Here is a 17,677-nt window from a genome sequence, read left to right as displayed (position 1 = left end):
CAGCAAACCGAAAGAGTGAACAAATACAAACAACCAAAACCCACGCCAAAATGGTTCACTCCATTTGTACCAAATTTGATTCTAGGATCCTTGTATTAGAATAAACACTAAAGTCCTGTGAACCTGCTAGTCCACGATATTATACCCCAAACTCATTTCTTTTTTTCCACAATATACCCCCACGTGTTTGAAAGATGTTTACAAACAATCCGCTTTTATTATTATAGTTAAAATTTATCAAATATATATGTTTATATGTATATATATATGTATATATATAGCCTTCCAATCAGATACTTTGCCCACTTATTGAATATAACTTCCACTTACCTATGTAATCATTTATTTGTAGCCTCTTTGCTTCAGATCACAATTTATGGGGCTACTTGCTATGATTTCATCAAAGGCATTTACCAATTAATTTTGCCAATTAATTTTCAGATTAACCAAGGATAAATGTGGGATTTCATATGGATTTTTGAGATGTTAAAATCGCTGGAAGGACTCCAGTTGCAACTTTCGTGTCTCAGGGACTCATAGTTAAGAACCACCAATTTGAACCTACCAAATTATTTAACAGACAAGAAAAACGAGGCTCAGTGAGTTCAAGGATGTTGCTGAGAAACATACAAACGTCAGGGTCAGAAAAGGATAAGGGCTTAAAGCTTCCACAGCACTCTCTTATATTTCCAGTATAAATGTTACCGTTATCTACAGACAGAAAAAGCTTGAATATGTTCCCAAAAGATTTAAGTGAGCATGGTTTCCACACCAATAATGTGCTAATATCCAGAGATGATGTAGAATTCAATTATTAATGTATCATTGTTTCCAGTGATAGCGGATAGTAGACAGTAAGTGTTTGTATAAGCATTGTATATATTTTTAACCCATTTGGTATACACTTAAAAAAATTAATATTAACATTTTAATATATCGCCTTCTACCTTTAACTTAATATGGACCATAGAAATGTTTCTAAGAATTGCATGCAGGCATAGATAGTCAAAAGATTCTGTTGGCAGTCCAAAAGCATGGGTTTGTTACTGATGTTCATGCAGTGCGTCCTCAAATATATCAGTCTTTAGGATCTTTAAGTGTCACACCTGGGAAGGGTGAGGTTATTACTTGAATTTACAGTACAACATATGAAACATTAAATTTTAATGCTGTATTAATAATTAGGACAATTTGCTAGAAAGTATATCTATATGATGCTCCAGGTATGGCTACTTTTGATGATAATTGCCATGTTTGAGTGACTCTTCTGTGAGGGCAGGTGCTGTTCTATTCATCTTTGCTTCCCCTGTGCCTAGATCGTTTTTGTTATAATGTTATCAATGAATATCTGTGATGTTCCCTGCTCACCTGTCCAGGTATCATCAGAACAGCCCTTCCCAACATGGACAGGGAAGCTAAGGAGGAGTACCACGTGGTGATCCAGGCCAAGGACATGGGTGGACACATGGGTGGACTCTCAGGGACAACCAAAGTGACGATCACACTGACTGACGTCAATGACAACCCACCAAAGTTTCCACAGAGTAAGTAGGTGGGCTTGGCTTTCACTTTCCAATGGTGCCACAGCCAACTCTTCTCTGACCCATTCCTGCTGTACTCAACTTTCCAGAAGAAATCTAGAAAAATGGAGGCTCTTTATATCATTCTTGCAAAAAACAAGACAACAAAAAACTTAAGTGGAGGACAACAAAGAACTTAAGTGGAGTAACGACAACAAAAAACTTAAGTGGAGGAGAGGTAGTGGGAGAAAGTGGAGACATAAAATGTTCTACAACCCTGGGAACAGAAAATCCATTTTGCTAAGTGCTCATGATGTGATGTAGTAATTAATTAACCTTTCTCTGTCTCAGTGTTCTCATTTCTAACCTGGATATGTAATAGTACCTGAATCAGTTATCTATTGCTACCTAACAAACTGCCCCAAATCTTGTGGTTTAAAACAATTATAATCGTTTATTTTTGTCATGAGTTTGCAATTTGGGCAAAACCTGAAGGAGGCAGCTTGTTTCTGTTTCCATAGCATCAACTGGCACAGTTTGGGGCTGGAAGATCTATTTCCAAGATGGCTCAGTCACATGGCTGGCAAGTTAATGTTGGCTGTTGGTTCCCCTTCATATCAGCCTCAAAGGAGTGGCTTGGATAGGCTCTAAAAGTGAAGAGAGCCCCAAGGACACCAAGCAGAAACTGTATTGCGTATTGTGACCTAGCTTCAGAAATCACATAGCATCATTTCTCCTGTAGTCATAAGACTGCCCAAATGTAAGTGGAGTTCTTGTAGACCCCACCTTTCAAGGGAAGGACTGTTAAAGTCATGTTGAAAGAAAAGCATGTGGGCTTGAAGATACTGTTTGGACTATTTTTGCAAGATACAATCTTCCACAGGGCTCAATTAATAGGATGTTGTTAGAACTAAATGAGCTAGTGTAAAATCTTACAATGTTATCTGGCATAAGTTGTCAACAAATGTTAGCCATTATTATCAGTATTATCTAGGGGATTATGGTCCTTCTACAAAACTGATAGGCTTGCAACAGGAAATAAAAGAAAAAATGATTTGAAAGGTCATTATTAATCATTATAATTACAACAACTACCATCCTTTAATGAATAGTTACTACTATTACAGATCTCTACAAGAGCCTCCATTTTACAGATAAAACTGAGTCCCATGAAGGGTGCAGTAACTTGCCCGAAGGACGTGGCAAAGCCAGATTTTGTACACAAATCTGGTTATGTGTACATTATAAGTAGAGGCAGAGGTACAGTGTGATCGTAATGATGCTGCCGCTGCTAGGTCACGGGGGGTTCACCATGAAAGTGTCTTCTTCATTAATGAGGAGAGCAGCTGGTAGAGACTGTGAGTTTATTGCCAGAGAGATGGCACTTTTTATAAATGAGAGAACAGGGAGGGCCACCAAGTATGGCCCCAGGAAGGCACCATGCATGGTCACTCAAAGGAATCCAAAGACAACAATCTATGCAAGGGAGACATTGAGATAGAGGATTACAAGGCAACAGCCAGTTCTCATAAAGTCACCAAAGAGTTGAAGACTGCCTTGCCTGGTCAGCCACCAGGTTCAGCATCTCCAATAAGCGTAAAGCCTTAAGAAACTGCATGCTCCGTTATCCACTCTAAAGCTGGCTGGTATGCTGGATGCAAAAGGCCATGCAGGACTATTGGCAGATAGTGATTAATGCCCTTGCTCACATACAATCATAGAGTAAAGTTGCATCACTACTGTGAAGATACCAGGTTTACAGCTATGAACTTGACGAAGACTGGGAGTAGGTTTTTCTAAACCTTCATGTAAATTGGTAATTATCTGCAGAGACTCCCACCTCCTACTTGTCCTCTATCATGGAGGGCATGGTGTGTTTAAGTTAAATATGGGTCTGAACCGAAAGTATTCACAGCCAAACAATATATTGGGTTGGCCAAAAAGTTCATTCAGATTTTTCTAAAAGATGTTATGGAAAAACCCAAACAAACTTTCTGGCCAACCCAATAGATAAATGCAGACAGAGTATTAGAACTGATAAAATCCACATAAGGGGAAACTAAAGCTTAAAGAGCTTAAGTAACTTGCCCAAGACCACTTGGCTTAAAAGTGGTAGAGGCCAGGTTTCCAACCCTTGCTTCTCTATGTTGTTTCGCAGAGAGTATTTCTGAATTGTGATAATGCAAATAAGATTATCTCCAATCTCACTTCTCTACTGAAAACCTTTCAGTGGCTTCCCACCAAGTTTAAGGAAAACCTGAAGTCTTTTCCATCTCCTGCAATGCCCTTTGTGCACAGTTGGGCCCCAGCCTCCCTATATACCCTTACCTCCTACCAGAAGGCTGCAGTCACACTTGTGGTCTTGCTGTTCTGTATGTATTCACTGCGTTCCCACTTCAGGGGTTTCTGCAATTTGCTGTTTGCTTTGTTTATAATTTTTATCCCCAGGTATTCACATGATTTGTCTGGCCCAGTGAGAAGCTTTTCCATATAAGGTATCAGTTAATCAAATGGTGAAGGAGGTAAAGTAAGAAGAGTCAGATATACAGCTGGAAGGATCATGACCATGAAGGATACAACTTGCATTTGATTTTAAAATAAATATGGAGCTACGGAAGGCTTTTAAACAGGGAAGGGTGGTCTTTTTCTGGGCACCTGGCAGTGCCACATGTGAGCCTTAGAATTAACTTACAGACCATTCCAAAGACGTAAAAAGAAGTTTTGATTTTTTTGAATGTGTGAAGATATACATGGCTCTCCATCAGTTCCTGATGGGAAATGTAACTGGGCATTGTTTTCCTCTCTCACATGTGACGGGTGACCCCACCCTACCACCCTGGACCCTGATATTGTTTCATCATCCTTTGCAGAAAACATTTCTTTGACAAGCAAGCCATGTGGGATCTTTCTCCCATCCATTCACTTCTTTCATGTTTTCAATCAATAGAAAGTTCAATGTCAAACCCTTTGAGAAATTTATTGAGATTCAATGAAATCTAAAGTCTTACAGCTGCCAAATAAAAGGGAAAATAAAAATAGATGTCTTCTTCTTCTAGGCGTATACCAGATGTCTGTGTCAGAAGCAGCTGTACCCGGGGAGGAAGTGGGAAGAGTGAAGGCTAAAGACCCAGACATTGGAGAAAATGGCTTAGTCACGTACAATATTGTTGATGGAGATGGGATGGAATTGTTTGAAATCACAACGGACTATGAAACACAGGAGGGTGTGGTGAAACTGAAAAAGGTGAGTTAGGGTGAGGAATCAGATGTGGCAGTGCTGTGGCCTGCCTTGCCGAGCACCGCTGCTGGAAACAGGGAGTTGAAGGCTAAAGAAAGGAGAATATGGACAACTGAGGGCTGGACCTGACTCTGCAGTTAAACTCTGAGCTTTGGGGAGATAACAGAACTGTATTCCAGAGGAAGCTGGCAGAAGGGGCCAATGATGCCTGCCTGAGTTTGATGGTTAGTTTTTGTATGATTTGGGGAGTATAGTCAATAATAATGTAATATCTTGGTATGGTGACAGATGACAACTAGACTTACCATTTTGAAATATATAGAAATATCAAATCACTACGTTGTGCACCAGGAACTAAGATGGTATTGTAGGTCAATTATACTTCAAAAACAAGCAGACAAATAGACTCATGGAAAAAGAGATCAGATATGTGGTTGCCAGAAGTGGGGGGTGGGGGAAGGGGAAGTTGGATGAAGGGGGTCAAAAGGCACAGACTTCCAGTTTTAAGATAAATAAGTCTAGGGATGCAATGTACACTGTGATTAATATAATTAACACTGCTGTATGTTATATATGAAAGTTGTTCAGAGAGTGAATCCTTAGAGAGCTCATCAAAAGGAAATTCTTTTTCTTTTTCTTTTGTATCTATATGAGATGATGAATGTTCACTAAACTTACTGTGGTAATAATTTCCTGATGTATGAAAGTCCAATTGTTATGCTATACACCTTAAACTTAGACAGTGCTGTATGTAAATTATATCTCAATAAAACTGGAAAAAAAAAAAAGGGGAGTGATAATACCTGCCCTGAGATTGCTGGTTAGTTCTTATGTGACTTGGCACAGTTTCCCCATGGAAAGAAATATAGCTAGATAAATCTAGATTTTGGACAGACAGCCCTGAGCATACATGGAAGTTCCCTCTTTAGCTCTGCCAAGCTGAGTCTGTTAATATAGGCTCTTTGGAACTTTTCTTATCTCAAACATCCAAGGTCCGTTACATTGCTGGGCCTTCTATGAAACTTAAACCAAACCTCTGCTTGATTTTCCCTCAAAATTGAACCTGAGAAGCAATAATAATGGGCCTTCCCTCATAGTCAGCTAAATTGTTGCTAAAAATGTGTCCCTGAGATTAATTCACTACAAAAATGAGATTATTGCTTGTTCTTGTTTGGTTTAAAAAAAATCTAACATTTACTCAATTCTAAATATTGGCCAAAGCCTGAGCCTCTTATAAGCATTCATTTATTTTACATGATAAAAATCATATAAAGTAGATGTTATTACCCCAGTCAGCAATGATACCTCAGTTTAATTGTGAGGAGACTGGGGCTCAGACAGATTAAATAATTTGACCCGGTTGTAATCACACAGCTAGTAATTTAAAGACATGGAATTCAAACTTGGTGTATTCTAGAACGTCTTCCCACTCAAGACATTTTGCAAATAGACAGACCAGAAAGGGGGTATAGAAGAGAGCCAGATTTGATTCACTTTCAGGTAAAGAAACAGTTACAGTATATTCTAAAACGGTTTTACCCCTGATTTACCACTTAAGAAATCAACACTTCTCCATCATCAAAGTATATGGAGTATTAAATCTGAATTGGATGATGGGATTACCTTGGTTTTAATCAGGTATTCATTTTCAACTTGGTTTTGTAACATGAATATGAAGCTCCTTGGTGTGATGGAAAAGATTGGCCTGGAACACTGATAAAAAAAAATTAATTTGAAGAATCAATAAAGAGGCCAGTAGCTGGAGAGGAGGCAAGGGTGGGGTAGAGGGAGATGCCTGGGAGGAATCTTTCGGTAAGGAGAACAGGGAGAGAGGTGTTCTAGGAAGCCGACTTTTCACAACATAAGGAAGCATTGTTAGGTTTGGGGGAAATATGAGGGGACCCAAGCAAAGAGAAAGTAGAAGTGACTCTGTCATAAAAGAATATGGAAGTCGGGGTGAACTCTGGATACTTGGAAAAGTCAACATTAGTGATGATGAGTGGTGTAGCCACGGAAGCCTAATCAACAGCCACAAGGGGCTGGGGTAGTCACTTCTTCTGGTTTCTCCTTTGGAAAAGTAGCTGTGTGACTATGTGTAGCATAGAGCTGTCAACTGGCTTTGTTAGTTAACATTTCTATCCCTCCTGCTTGCCACTGACATATGAGCAGTGACTTCCCATCCTTTGCTGTTCAAGTAATTGGGTAGTTGGTTATGCTTAGGTTGTCACCTGTTTTCAATGTATTCAGGGTATAAACACACACTGTGTCTCTAAAATCTGAAACATGTAAATCACCCCATGGAACTAACACATCGCACGTGAGCTCTCTGCATATGATTAATTTGCACATTTTCCCCCAATTCAATGTGTTTCTTCCGGGCAAAGGAATAATCTATAAAGCACTGATGTTTAGGTTTAAAACAGAGTAAGATGTTCTTTAATTTGTAAAAGAACGTTTGCTTAAGCTTATAACACAAAGTTCCAACTGTCCAGCAGGAAAAAATATTGAGAGGTGAATTTAATAGAGTAAAATGATGGATCCTTATAGAAATTATTATATATATGATTTAATAATATAAAAAAGATACAGAGAGATCCGTGAAAATATTTTTGTCTTTTAAAAATATTTTTAATATAGTTTTTTCACTTATTCCTTAACTCATTCAACCTTTTTCTACCAAGAGTTATTGCGTTATTATTATTTGTCAGGCACACCCTTTGTGAGAGGCTGGACATCTAAAACTGAAGAAACAGAGTCCTGGTCACAGGAAGATCACAATTTAACAGGACAGTTAAAAGCGAAAAGACAAATAACATAGAGGGGGTTTTCCCAGCCTTGACACTATTAACATTTCAGGACAGAGAATTCTCTGCTGTAGGGGCAGGGCTGTGCATTGTATGGTGATTAGCAACATTCCTGGCCTCTCCTCACTAGATGTCAGTAAGCACACATCCAGCCCCACCAGTTGTGATACTAAAAATAGCTCTAGACATTCCCTAACACACCTGGGGTGAGGTACAGCAAAATCACTCCCCAGCTGAGAAGCAACTGTGATAAAGTATGATAAGATCTGTGACTATGGGTCATGAATGACTGCTTACAGGGGGCAGTTCTAGAGCTGAGCCTTCATAGATGAATAGGAAATTACCAGATAGATAAGGAGAGGAAGGTCAGAGAAAATGAGCTCATGAAGGACTGGTGTTGAGGGAAATAGGTCACAGTTAAGAAACTTGAATAAGTTCAGTCCTGAGGGTTTTGAGATGGATACAGTGGGACCAGTTGAAGAAATCTTGTTGGAATGCAAGGGAGGAATTACAAAGACCTGAAGAAGGCAGAAGAGGTAAAGGCGAAGAATTCAAGAGTTATTTAGGAGCTAGCGTCATTCATTTATTGAATAGCTTAGAAAGCAATAAATATTTCTTGAGTACTCTGTGTCAGACACAGTAGGTGTCAGGATTATAATGGTGCATGAGAGAGAGAAGCTGCCTTCAGGATACTGAGACAATCTCTGTGTGGTTAGCAAAACAAAGATGAGACTTGTAGGTGGCTTGGTAGACTTGGGGAGGAAAATCCAATCCTGCAGCACCTTTGACCGAGTGGGACTCCAATGATCACTGAGAGATCCTGGCACAGTTTCTGAGGTATTTACTTTCAAACAAATAAACTGCCTGTAAAGCAGTGTGAGAACAGCATTAGAAGGCGTTTAAAATATTTTTTAATTAATAATTTTAATAAAGCCAATTTTATGCCTGATTATTTCTTTATATTCTCTGTCCACATGTATATAGATGTGGATATGTAACATTTAAAACAGTTGCAGTCATAGGGTGATCTGATTTGTTAACTTAATGGCACATCATAAACATTTTACATGCTGCTATATAATATACATAATTATTTTTAATGACTACATAACATCCCATCCTATTGATGGACCATTATTTCCTTAATAAAATCTCACAGTTGGATTTGGTGTTTTGTGTGTATGTTTCCCATGATTAAATATAACCCCTCTATGATATCTAAACATCATGCTGGGTTTTTTTTTTTGCCATACACGGGCCTCTCACTGCTGTGGCCTCTCCCGTTGCGGAGTAACAGGCTCCGGACGCGCAGGCTCAGCGGCCATGGCTCATGGGCCCAGCCGCTCCGCGGTATGTGGGATCTTCCCGGACCAGGGCACGAACCCGTGTCCCCTGCATCAGCAGGCGGACTCTCAACCACTGTGCCACCAGGGAAGCCCACATCATGCATTTTTGAATATTGTTTGTTTGGGTTTTCTGTTGAATTAATCCCCCAGGGAGAATTTTTAGAGGTAGGATTAGTAAACTCAGGGGTATTGAGATTTTTATGGCTTATGTAGTATGTTGCCTCATTTAGCTTTATTTCAACTACTCATAACATGGATATAAAGGTTCACATGGGAAACTACCTTAAATCCCTTTTGGAAGGAGGCAGGGAATAAACTGTAGGCAAATGCTTAAATGTTGTCCATCCATCAACTCTGCTTCCCATTCAGTCGCAATGATTGGTACATGTGATCACTTGGTATGGTCATTACTGGGCATTGGGGAGGCAAAGATCAACAAGACTCAGTAGAGTCCTTTGGGATGCTCCTCACCTAGCTGGGGTGGGGGATGAGGGACTGCAGATGGGCAACTAAGGGGCCACACAAATCTGTCTGGGGGAGATGGGGAGGACTTCACAAGCCTGGGATGAGCACCAGAAGACAGTAAAATCTCACCAAACTAGGAAACAGGCAAACACTTGCAAAGATCTGGGGACCTTCACTTGAGATTCAAAAAGTATCAGTCAAACTGCAGCATGACTATACTGGCTTCAACAACAACAAGGCTTTCCAGTGGAAACAATGCTCTGGGTCCTTAGGTATCTGTCTAAACCAAGTTCAAAACTTTCTGTTCTAGGAGAATCAACAGGCTATCTGAGATCAGAAAATTTCTTCTTACCTGGTCTCAGAATATCATATTCATGTTTTAATTTTGTCTAATAATCGCAGAGATTTTTGAGGAATTGCAGCAGTCTCATACCTTCAGCCTATAAATATCATTTCTTTCTGCTGCTCAGTAACCCAGTGAAGGACAAAGATGCTGCTGAGTTCGGAATGACGGAGCAGCTGGTGACACATTTTGCTTCAGGAAAAGGGAGTGTTCTCTGACTCTGGGGAGGTGGGGGTGGAAAAATGATGGAAAAAGTGTCAAGGGTGTTGAATGCGTTTAACCTTCCTGAAACTGGAATAATCCTCAGTTTAGAGTGCTGGAGAATTAGGTTAGGACTAAGCCCTATGATTATATGCCCATTCAAAATAATACCAGGCAGATGATGACAACATGGCAGGCAGATGCTAGCCTTAAAAGACCCAACTCTTTCCAAACATTTGGGAGTTCAGTATCATCCAGAGTGCTAATTAGAAAGTTCTGTTTCCTAGGCAGGAAGGCTTGTTTCTCTTCTGTAATTTTACTTTTCACCCTTTACTGATTGATTCACAGAACCTTGTCTCCTTCAGATTTAGGGAGTGCTTACCATCAATTTCTTAATAATGACAGCCATTCAAATGCTGCTTCTTAATATTTTTTCACGTCTGTGTAAAATCTATATTGTTTATAATAGTTTTTCTTTAAATGGACTTTTTTTACATATATGTATTCTTTTAACGGGGAAGTATTCACACTGTACTATATCACTTGCCATAAGTAGGAGGTAACCTAAAAATGAATGCAGTCAAAACAAAACGATGTCATTACATTCTAGCTAGAGAGTTATATCATAGTCTCCTGAAAGGGAGATCAGGAAGCGTAACAGGAATGTTAAAAGTTAGCAGTATACTGAGATATCCTTGACGTGTTTGGGAATGGAAGAATTGGAAAAGAAATAATAGGATCAGTAATTAGGATAATGTCATTCAAAAAACCCACCCACGCAAAATTACCCATAAACCACCTTAAGTCAGTGTATGGGTCACTGCTGGTAAGGGTCCCAGACTTTGAGAAATGCTACATGGTCAGAAACTTTAAAAATGAGACTATCAATATGATTAAGCCAGAAGTGTGTATGTGTGGAGGGGAGCAGTCATCTAACAAGACATTGCTTTTTCTTTGCCTGAAATTCATTGACTATTTTTATTACCAAGATTCTTAGTACTTTTCAGAATGGGCTATAACATTTATTTTTGTAATGTCTTAATTCCTTTCCTTAAATGATTTTAGTGACTGAATTGGGCAGCCTTAGTGTGTTCATAGAATGTGGTTCACTTTTGATGATGTCCTTCTGTGTCTGTCATGCTCCTAGAATTACCCATTAAGCACATTCCAAGTTTCAGCAATTGATTTGTCTGATTTTCTAACCAAATGGCTCAGGTAACTGGATATTGAATAAACACTGATTTTCTCTCTTTGAACAACTATTCATGGTGCCCTATAAAACAATCAGGTTTTTCTTTTCCATTATTCTTTCAAGGAATTGGTTGTCAATCTTCTCTTCTTTCTTGCCAGCCTGTAGATTTTGAAACCAAAAGAGCATACAGCTTGAAGGTAGAGGCAGCCAACGTGCACATCGACCCAAAATTCATCAGCAACGGGCCTTTCAAAGACACCGTGACGGTCAAGATTGCAGTGGAAGATGCTGATGAGCCCCCCATGTTCTTGGCCCCCAGTTATATCCATGAAGTCCAAGAAAATGCAGCTGCTGGCACTGTGGTGGGGAGAGTGCATGCCAAAGACCCTGATGCTGCCAATAGCCCGATAAGGTACAGAGAAATTTATTTTTAAAGCCTGGATGGGCAATTCCAGAGGCAAGAGATTTTAGGAAATCCCTATAGGAACCAGGTCCTTCCGTCTCAGAAAAGGTCCAAGATATCATTCAGTGTAAACAAGATGAAGACTTAGAAGACATGAGTTCTACTCCACCTCTGCACCAACTCTTTGGATAGACTTGTTCAAGCTCCAGGATTTCTGGAGCAGATTTCCCAATGTATACTAGGTGATGTAACCCTAAGCTTTGCCTGTCTCAGAGAACTGTGGTGAAGTATAAATAATGATTGTGAAATAATAACAGCAATTCTAATTTATTGAACACCTTCCTATGCTCCAGTTACTGCACTAGGGGTATCAGATATATAATCCAATTTATCCCCTCAACGTTATTTTCTAGGAATTATTATCTCTTAAATTAAGAGGAAATTGGGGCTCTGCAGGGCAAAGTGACTTAACCAAAGAGACACAGACAGTGAACAGGAGGCTCAGAAGGCAAGCCCTGTCTATCTATCTGCTGAGCACTTTGAAGAGATAACAAAGTGCCCCTCAAATTTAGGATGCTTTTATTACCACAAATATACTTTTGTGACTTAGACAAGAAAGCTAGAAAAGCCATTCAGAACCCTGCCTCCCCTGCTCCCCAACCTGAGCTAATGACCAATGAGATTGACGATGAAGATGAGAGGGTGATGAGAAAGAGGCTGAGAAGGAGGCTTGAGTCACAGGTTCAAGGCATGTCCATATAGGGCAGAAATGTAAAGTTGGCTGAAACCTGCCCTGGACTGGATTCTAGCAGGTGTTTATTTTTCCATGGCCACTCCCCTAATTCCCTTCTTGCCTAGATTCCTTCCTCGGCCTCCTCATGGTCCCCCTGCCCCCGATCTCCCACCTACCTTTCCATCATCCTGTAGCCAGACTGATTGTTTTAAAATGCACATCCAAACATCACATCACACTTCAGTTAAACAGCAACAATGACAAAAATAATCACTGATCAAATTGTTTCCCATTGTCCCCTACTCCAAAATAGTCTCAATTCTCTTACTTGGCTTAAGGCTCTTCTTCGAGCCCCTCCCCCCCCAGTTCCTGCTGTGTCCTGCTGGTCTCCTGCTTTTTGTCTTACTCTCCCTTCTCATCAGACTCTCAGTTGCAGCTAGACTGGGCTACTTCCTGTCCCCTTTTAATTCCTGACCTTTGTGTGTTCTTCCTTCTGGTTGGAGATCTCACTGTCATCCTTTCCAACTTGCTACATGGTACTCATTTTTCCCACCTCCACTTAGGTGTCACCTACTCTAGGAATTCTTCCAGGGCACCCTAAGATGGATCAAATGCGGCTTCCACCTCACAGCTCTCACCATACATCACAATGACAGCTTACACTGTGTTGTCCCTGGCACAGTCAAAGAGGGCCAGGGATGTGTCTGTCTAGGTCAGGGGTTAATAAGCTACAGCCCACAGAACAAATCCAGCCTCCATCTACATTTTGAGGAATCTCTATACTGCTTTCCATAATGGCTGCATCTTGAACACGTATCTGCACTCTCGTGTTCAATGCAGCATTATTCACAATAGCCAAGATACGGAAACGATCTAAATGTTCGTCGACAGATGAATGGATTAAGAAATAGTGAGATATATATATATATATATATATATATATACACACACACACACACATATATATGTGTATATTATATATATAAAACAGACTATTATTTAGCCTGAAAAAAGAAAATCCTGCCATTGGTGATAACATATGTGAATTTGGAGGATACTGTGCTAAATGAAATAAGCCAGACTCAGAAAGACAAATATAGCATATCACTCATATGTGGAATCTAAAAAAGTCTGACTTATAGAAACAGAGAGTAGAACACTGGTTGCCAGGGGCTAGGGAGTGGGGAAAATGAGGAGATATTGGTCAGCATGGTAACTATAGTTAATAATAATGTACTGTAGACTTGAAATTTGCAAAGAGGGTAGATCTTAAGTGTTCTCACCACACACACACACACACACACACACACACACACACACACACACACAGAGGAAATGGTTGCTGTGTGAGGCAGTGGCTATGTTAATTAGCTTGATTACGGTAATCATTACACAAGGTATACTTATATTAAAACATCATGTTGTACACATTAAATACAGACTTTTTTATTGTCAATCATATTTCAATAAAGCTGGGAAGAAAAGTAAATAGATCTGAGTATGAAAAAAATTGCCATGGACAATGGAGTTTTTCTATTTATACCAAAGAAAATGCTGACAGAGCAGAAGGAAGTCCCAAATGTAAATGCTGTTCAGTTGCCTTTAAGTCTTTGAACATTGCCCCTTTGGTGAGAAAGGAAGGAAATTACCCTTTACTGAGCATCTTCTTGGCCCCAGACAACCCTGCACTAAGTTATTTAAGTTAATCCTCAGACACCCTTGAGGCTGTGATCATGTTAGGGTCCAATAGATGGAAACACTGAGGCTCAAAGAGATGATGTGAATTACCCAAAGTCACATGAACAGTCAGTATTGGAGACTGGATTTTAGTCCAGAGCTGCCTTGAGTCCACTATGAGCTGTTTACTCTCTCTGGGCAGCCACTGACGGAAAGATTTCCCAGGAAGGTTTGAGTACCGTGCTCTCTGTGCAAGAAGATACATCAGGTAACGACTGAGGAGCTTGGTAACACCTTTAAACTACTCAAAAATGTTCATGGTGTGAATTTTAAATGAGTTAACTTTAGCCTAGAATATCAAGGTGCATTAGCAGCTTTTTAGAAGAGAGATGATATAAAAACACATGGAACAGCTGCTCATTTCCTTGACGCCTCGTTATCTCCAAGGATCCACATCTGTGATTGGTTATTTGGGTCATATTTTCATTGGAAGCTATTCTGTGCATGGAGCCATTTTTCATGTCTATAATTATCCAAAGATGCTCACTGTGGCCCTTGAACCAACTCCCCTCACCCACTCAGGTCCTCATTCTTAGAACTGCCAAACAATTCATAGAATAACATTTAAAGGTTTTTATTCAGTGGGTCTCCTAGCCAGACTACCTACTTTCCTGAGTGCTTATCGTCACCTTTAAGGACATTTGTGTCCTTAAACATATGGGTAGGAGGGCCTTATAGCGTCAGCCAAACTCTTAGCTGCTTCAAAATGTTTGCAGCTTTCTTCTCAGACTCTAGCATCAGAGACCTTTTCGTTTACCATTGCCTTCCTGAAATATTCTTTCCTCTTAGCTTCATTGGTAGTAACCTCTTCATGCCTCAGACATACCTGGTGTCTTCAGTAGTCTGAGATCCCAGTCTAGGCACTGGGGGCTCCCTGACACTCAGCCTTTCACTTCAGACTTTCTCTCTCTGTGTCCACTTATCTATAGAGTTTCCGTCCATGCTACTAATTGAATTGAGTTAATGCTCTAAATTTTCTGCCTCTAGGCTGATCTTTCTCCCTGATTCTAATTCTGTACTTGTTCTGCTGTCTGCTCTGCATTTTTACCCACTTCCTTTTTCCTTCACCGGCTCATTCACTAAAAACATATTTTTGAGCCTATACTTCTTGTGACATACTTAAAACAATAAAGACCGACTATACCCCTGACTCTGTGAAACCTCTGATAAACTTGAATCTTGCTCTCCTGGTGTAGCAGCATAGCCCTAGTGGAAATTCAACCTCTCCTTCCTGGTAAGTTGACTTTGTATTTCCCAATGTCTCCCTCTCTGCGACACTCAGGCTAGAAACTCTCAAGGACTCTCCCAGCCTCCCACAGATCTCCAAATATCAACTGAGTCCTCCTGGTTCTGTCTTTATCACATAGTCTTCCATTCCTTCTGTCGCTTCTATACCTCACTCTCTCATCACCTCACTCCTAAAAACTATCAATACATCACCTCCTTAAGTTTCCTCTGTTCCTTCCTCCACTCTCACTAGCTCAGACCACCTTGCCCACCCTATCTTATTCATCACCCTGATAGTCTGAATTAGTTTATTTGTTCCTCTGATCAAAAGCCTTTCATGATTTTTCACTGGCTATAGTATGAAAGTCATACTCTGTAGGCTGACATTTGATCTATCCACAGTGTGTAACAGCAGCGACAACAACAAAAATCAGAGCAGCTATATTTGTTGTTCTGTTTACTATGTGTGAGGCACTAGGTTATGCATCTTCAACATCTATCATTTTATGTAATTCTCACAGATAACCTAAGAGTTAGGTTACTATTAATATTCTAGTTTAAGTGATAAGTAAGCTGAAATTCAAAGAACTTAAGTGGCTTTTCCAGTATCACTCAGCATATATGTAGCCAAGCATGAACTTGTACCTAGGACTTTACAAAACTAAAATCCATGCGCTTCACTTCTATAGAATAATACTTGTTAATTATCGTTCTTCCTGTGAGCCTGTCTTGTCATGTCAACTAGATAGTAAACTCCCTAGTGGCAGGGAAAAAATATTCTATTATTTTCTCTTTATTTTCACATAGAGCTCTGCTGAGCGTTTAGTCACTGAGCCTCTACTGACATTTATGAGGTGTGTGATAGTTTATCTTCTCTTTCCTCACTGGGGAAGGGGACTCATCATTCCATTCTCATAGGGAGCTGTGAAGGCATCGATATCATGGATGAGCTCATGTTTTCTATATTGCGAAGTGCTGCTCTGCACTAAATTCCTCTCCCTTGGAAAGAACATGATCTAGAACTGGAAGATCCAGGTTCTAATATTGGCTCCCCCAGAAGCGAGATAATAGACCATTTGCAAATCCTACCATTTGTAAATTGAAGAATTAAACTCTGTGACATCCATGGTCTTTGCTAATATTTTCTAATATTCTTTGGTTTTATGGCCCTAAATGAATGCCTTCAGACATATGTACAGTTGGCCTTCTGTATCCATGCATTCTGCATTGATGGGTTCCATGTCAATGGATTCAACCAACCACATGTCCAAAATGTTTGGGGAAAAAAAGTCCAGAAAGTTCCAAAAAGCAAAACTTGAATTTGTGGCACACCAGCAACTATTTACATGGCATTTACATTGCATTAACTATTTTAGTAATCTATAGATGATTTAAAGTGTACAGGAGGGGGCTTCCCTGGTGGCGCAGTGGTTGAGAGTCCGCCTGCCGATGCAGGGAACACGGGTTCGTGCCCTGGTCCGGGAGGATCCCACGTGCCGCAGAGCGGCTAGGCCCGTGAGCCATGGCCGCTGAGCCTGCGCATCCGGAGCCTGTGCTCCACAACAGGAGAGGCCACAACAGTGAGAGGCCCGTGTACCGCAAAAAAATAGAGATAAAAATAAAGTGTACAGGAGGATATGTGTAGGTTATATGCAAATATTACGCCATTTTATATGAGACTTGAGTATCCATGGGTTTTGGTATCCTCAGGTGTCCTGGATCCAATCCCCTATGGATGCCATGGGACAACTGTCAACACTTATTAAAGCCAGGTCTCCAGAACTTTATCCTGGGCAAGTTATTTTACCTTACTACACCACTCCTCTTGACCCATCTTCTACCTCACCTTGCCCCATAATATTCTGGAAATTAGTTTGTCTTTTGTTAGAAAAAAGCAAATTTTCTAGTGGACAGGAGTAGCTGAAACCTTCCAACTATGCTGTTAGGCTCAGTCTGGGGTCATTAAAGTGTGGGGAGAATGCTCTACAAATGAATGGCCAAGCCCTCTTTGCATATTTCACAATGGAATTCAGAACCAAGCTACCCGAGAACCCCTAAAACCAAATAAATTGAATAAATTTACTCAAAATATAGTTACCATTTTCCCTTAAGTAAGGAGAAAACTGATTTTTCAGTACCGTAAATGATCTTTGATGATAACTTAAGACTATTTAATATTTCATATGCAGAAATCTGGCAAGTATTCCGTACACTTGTGACTTTCTGAGTAGTTTGGAAGCAAGGCAGACCCACTTCCCAAATGCAGGTTCATAAATTCAGATGGTGGGTGATTGTAGTAAATATGAAAAAATATGCAGCATGCTATTCCATTTTTCAATCAGATATGCAACATATTATTCCATTTCTCAATCAAATATGCTAAACAGCTCTTTCATTCATTGTCCTGAATAAAGAATTCCAATGTTGCAAAGTGATTTCTATAAAAGATTCATGTAAGAAGTTTGAAA

General features: G+C 40.0%; 1 protein-coding gene across 9 annotated transcripts in view; it reads left to right on the top strand.

Annotated features, from left to right (window-relative positions):
* Nucleotides 1-17,677, top strand: part of CDH11 (cadherin 11) — a 146,634-nt gene that overhangs the window by 106,758 nt on the left and 22,199 nt on the right. For all 9 annotated transcript variants that reach the window (XM_060000315.2, XM_060000322.2, XM_060000318.2 and 6 more), the window contains 3 exons: nucleotides 1,377-1,544; nucleotides 4,577-4,764; nucleotides 11,268-11,521. In XM_060000315.2, the coding sequence (XP_059856298.1) occupies nucleotides 1,377-1,544; nucleotides 4,577-4,764; nucleotides 11,268-11,521 (610 nt within the window). The remainder of the gene's footprint in view (nucleotides 1-1,376; nucleotides 1,545-4,576; nucleotides 4,765-11,267; nucleotides 11,522-17,677) is intronic.

This window comes from Delphinus delphis, chromosome 20 (genome assembly GCF_949987515.2).
Source record: "Delphinus delphis chromosome 20, mDelDel1.2, whole genome shotgun sequence".
NCBI lineage: Eukaryota > Metazoa > Chordata > Mammalia > Artiodactyla > Delphinidae > Delphinus > Delphinus delphis.
This window is presented reverse-complemented; position numbering and strand designations above follow the sequence as displayed.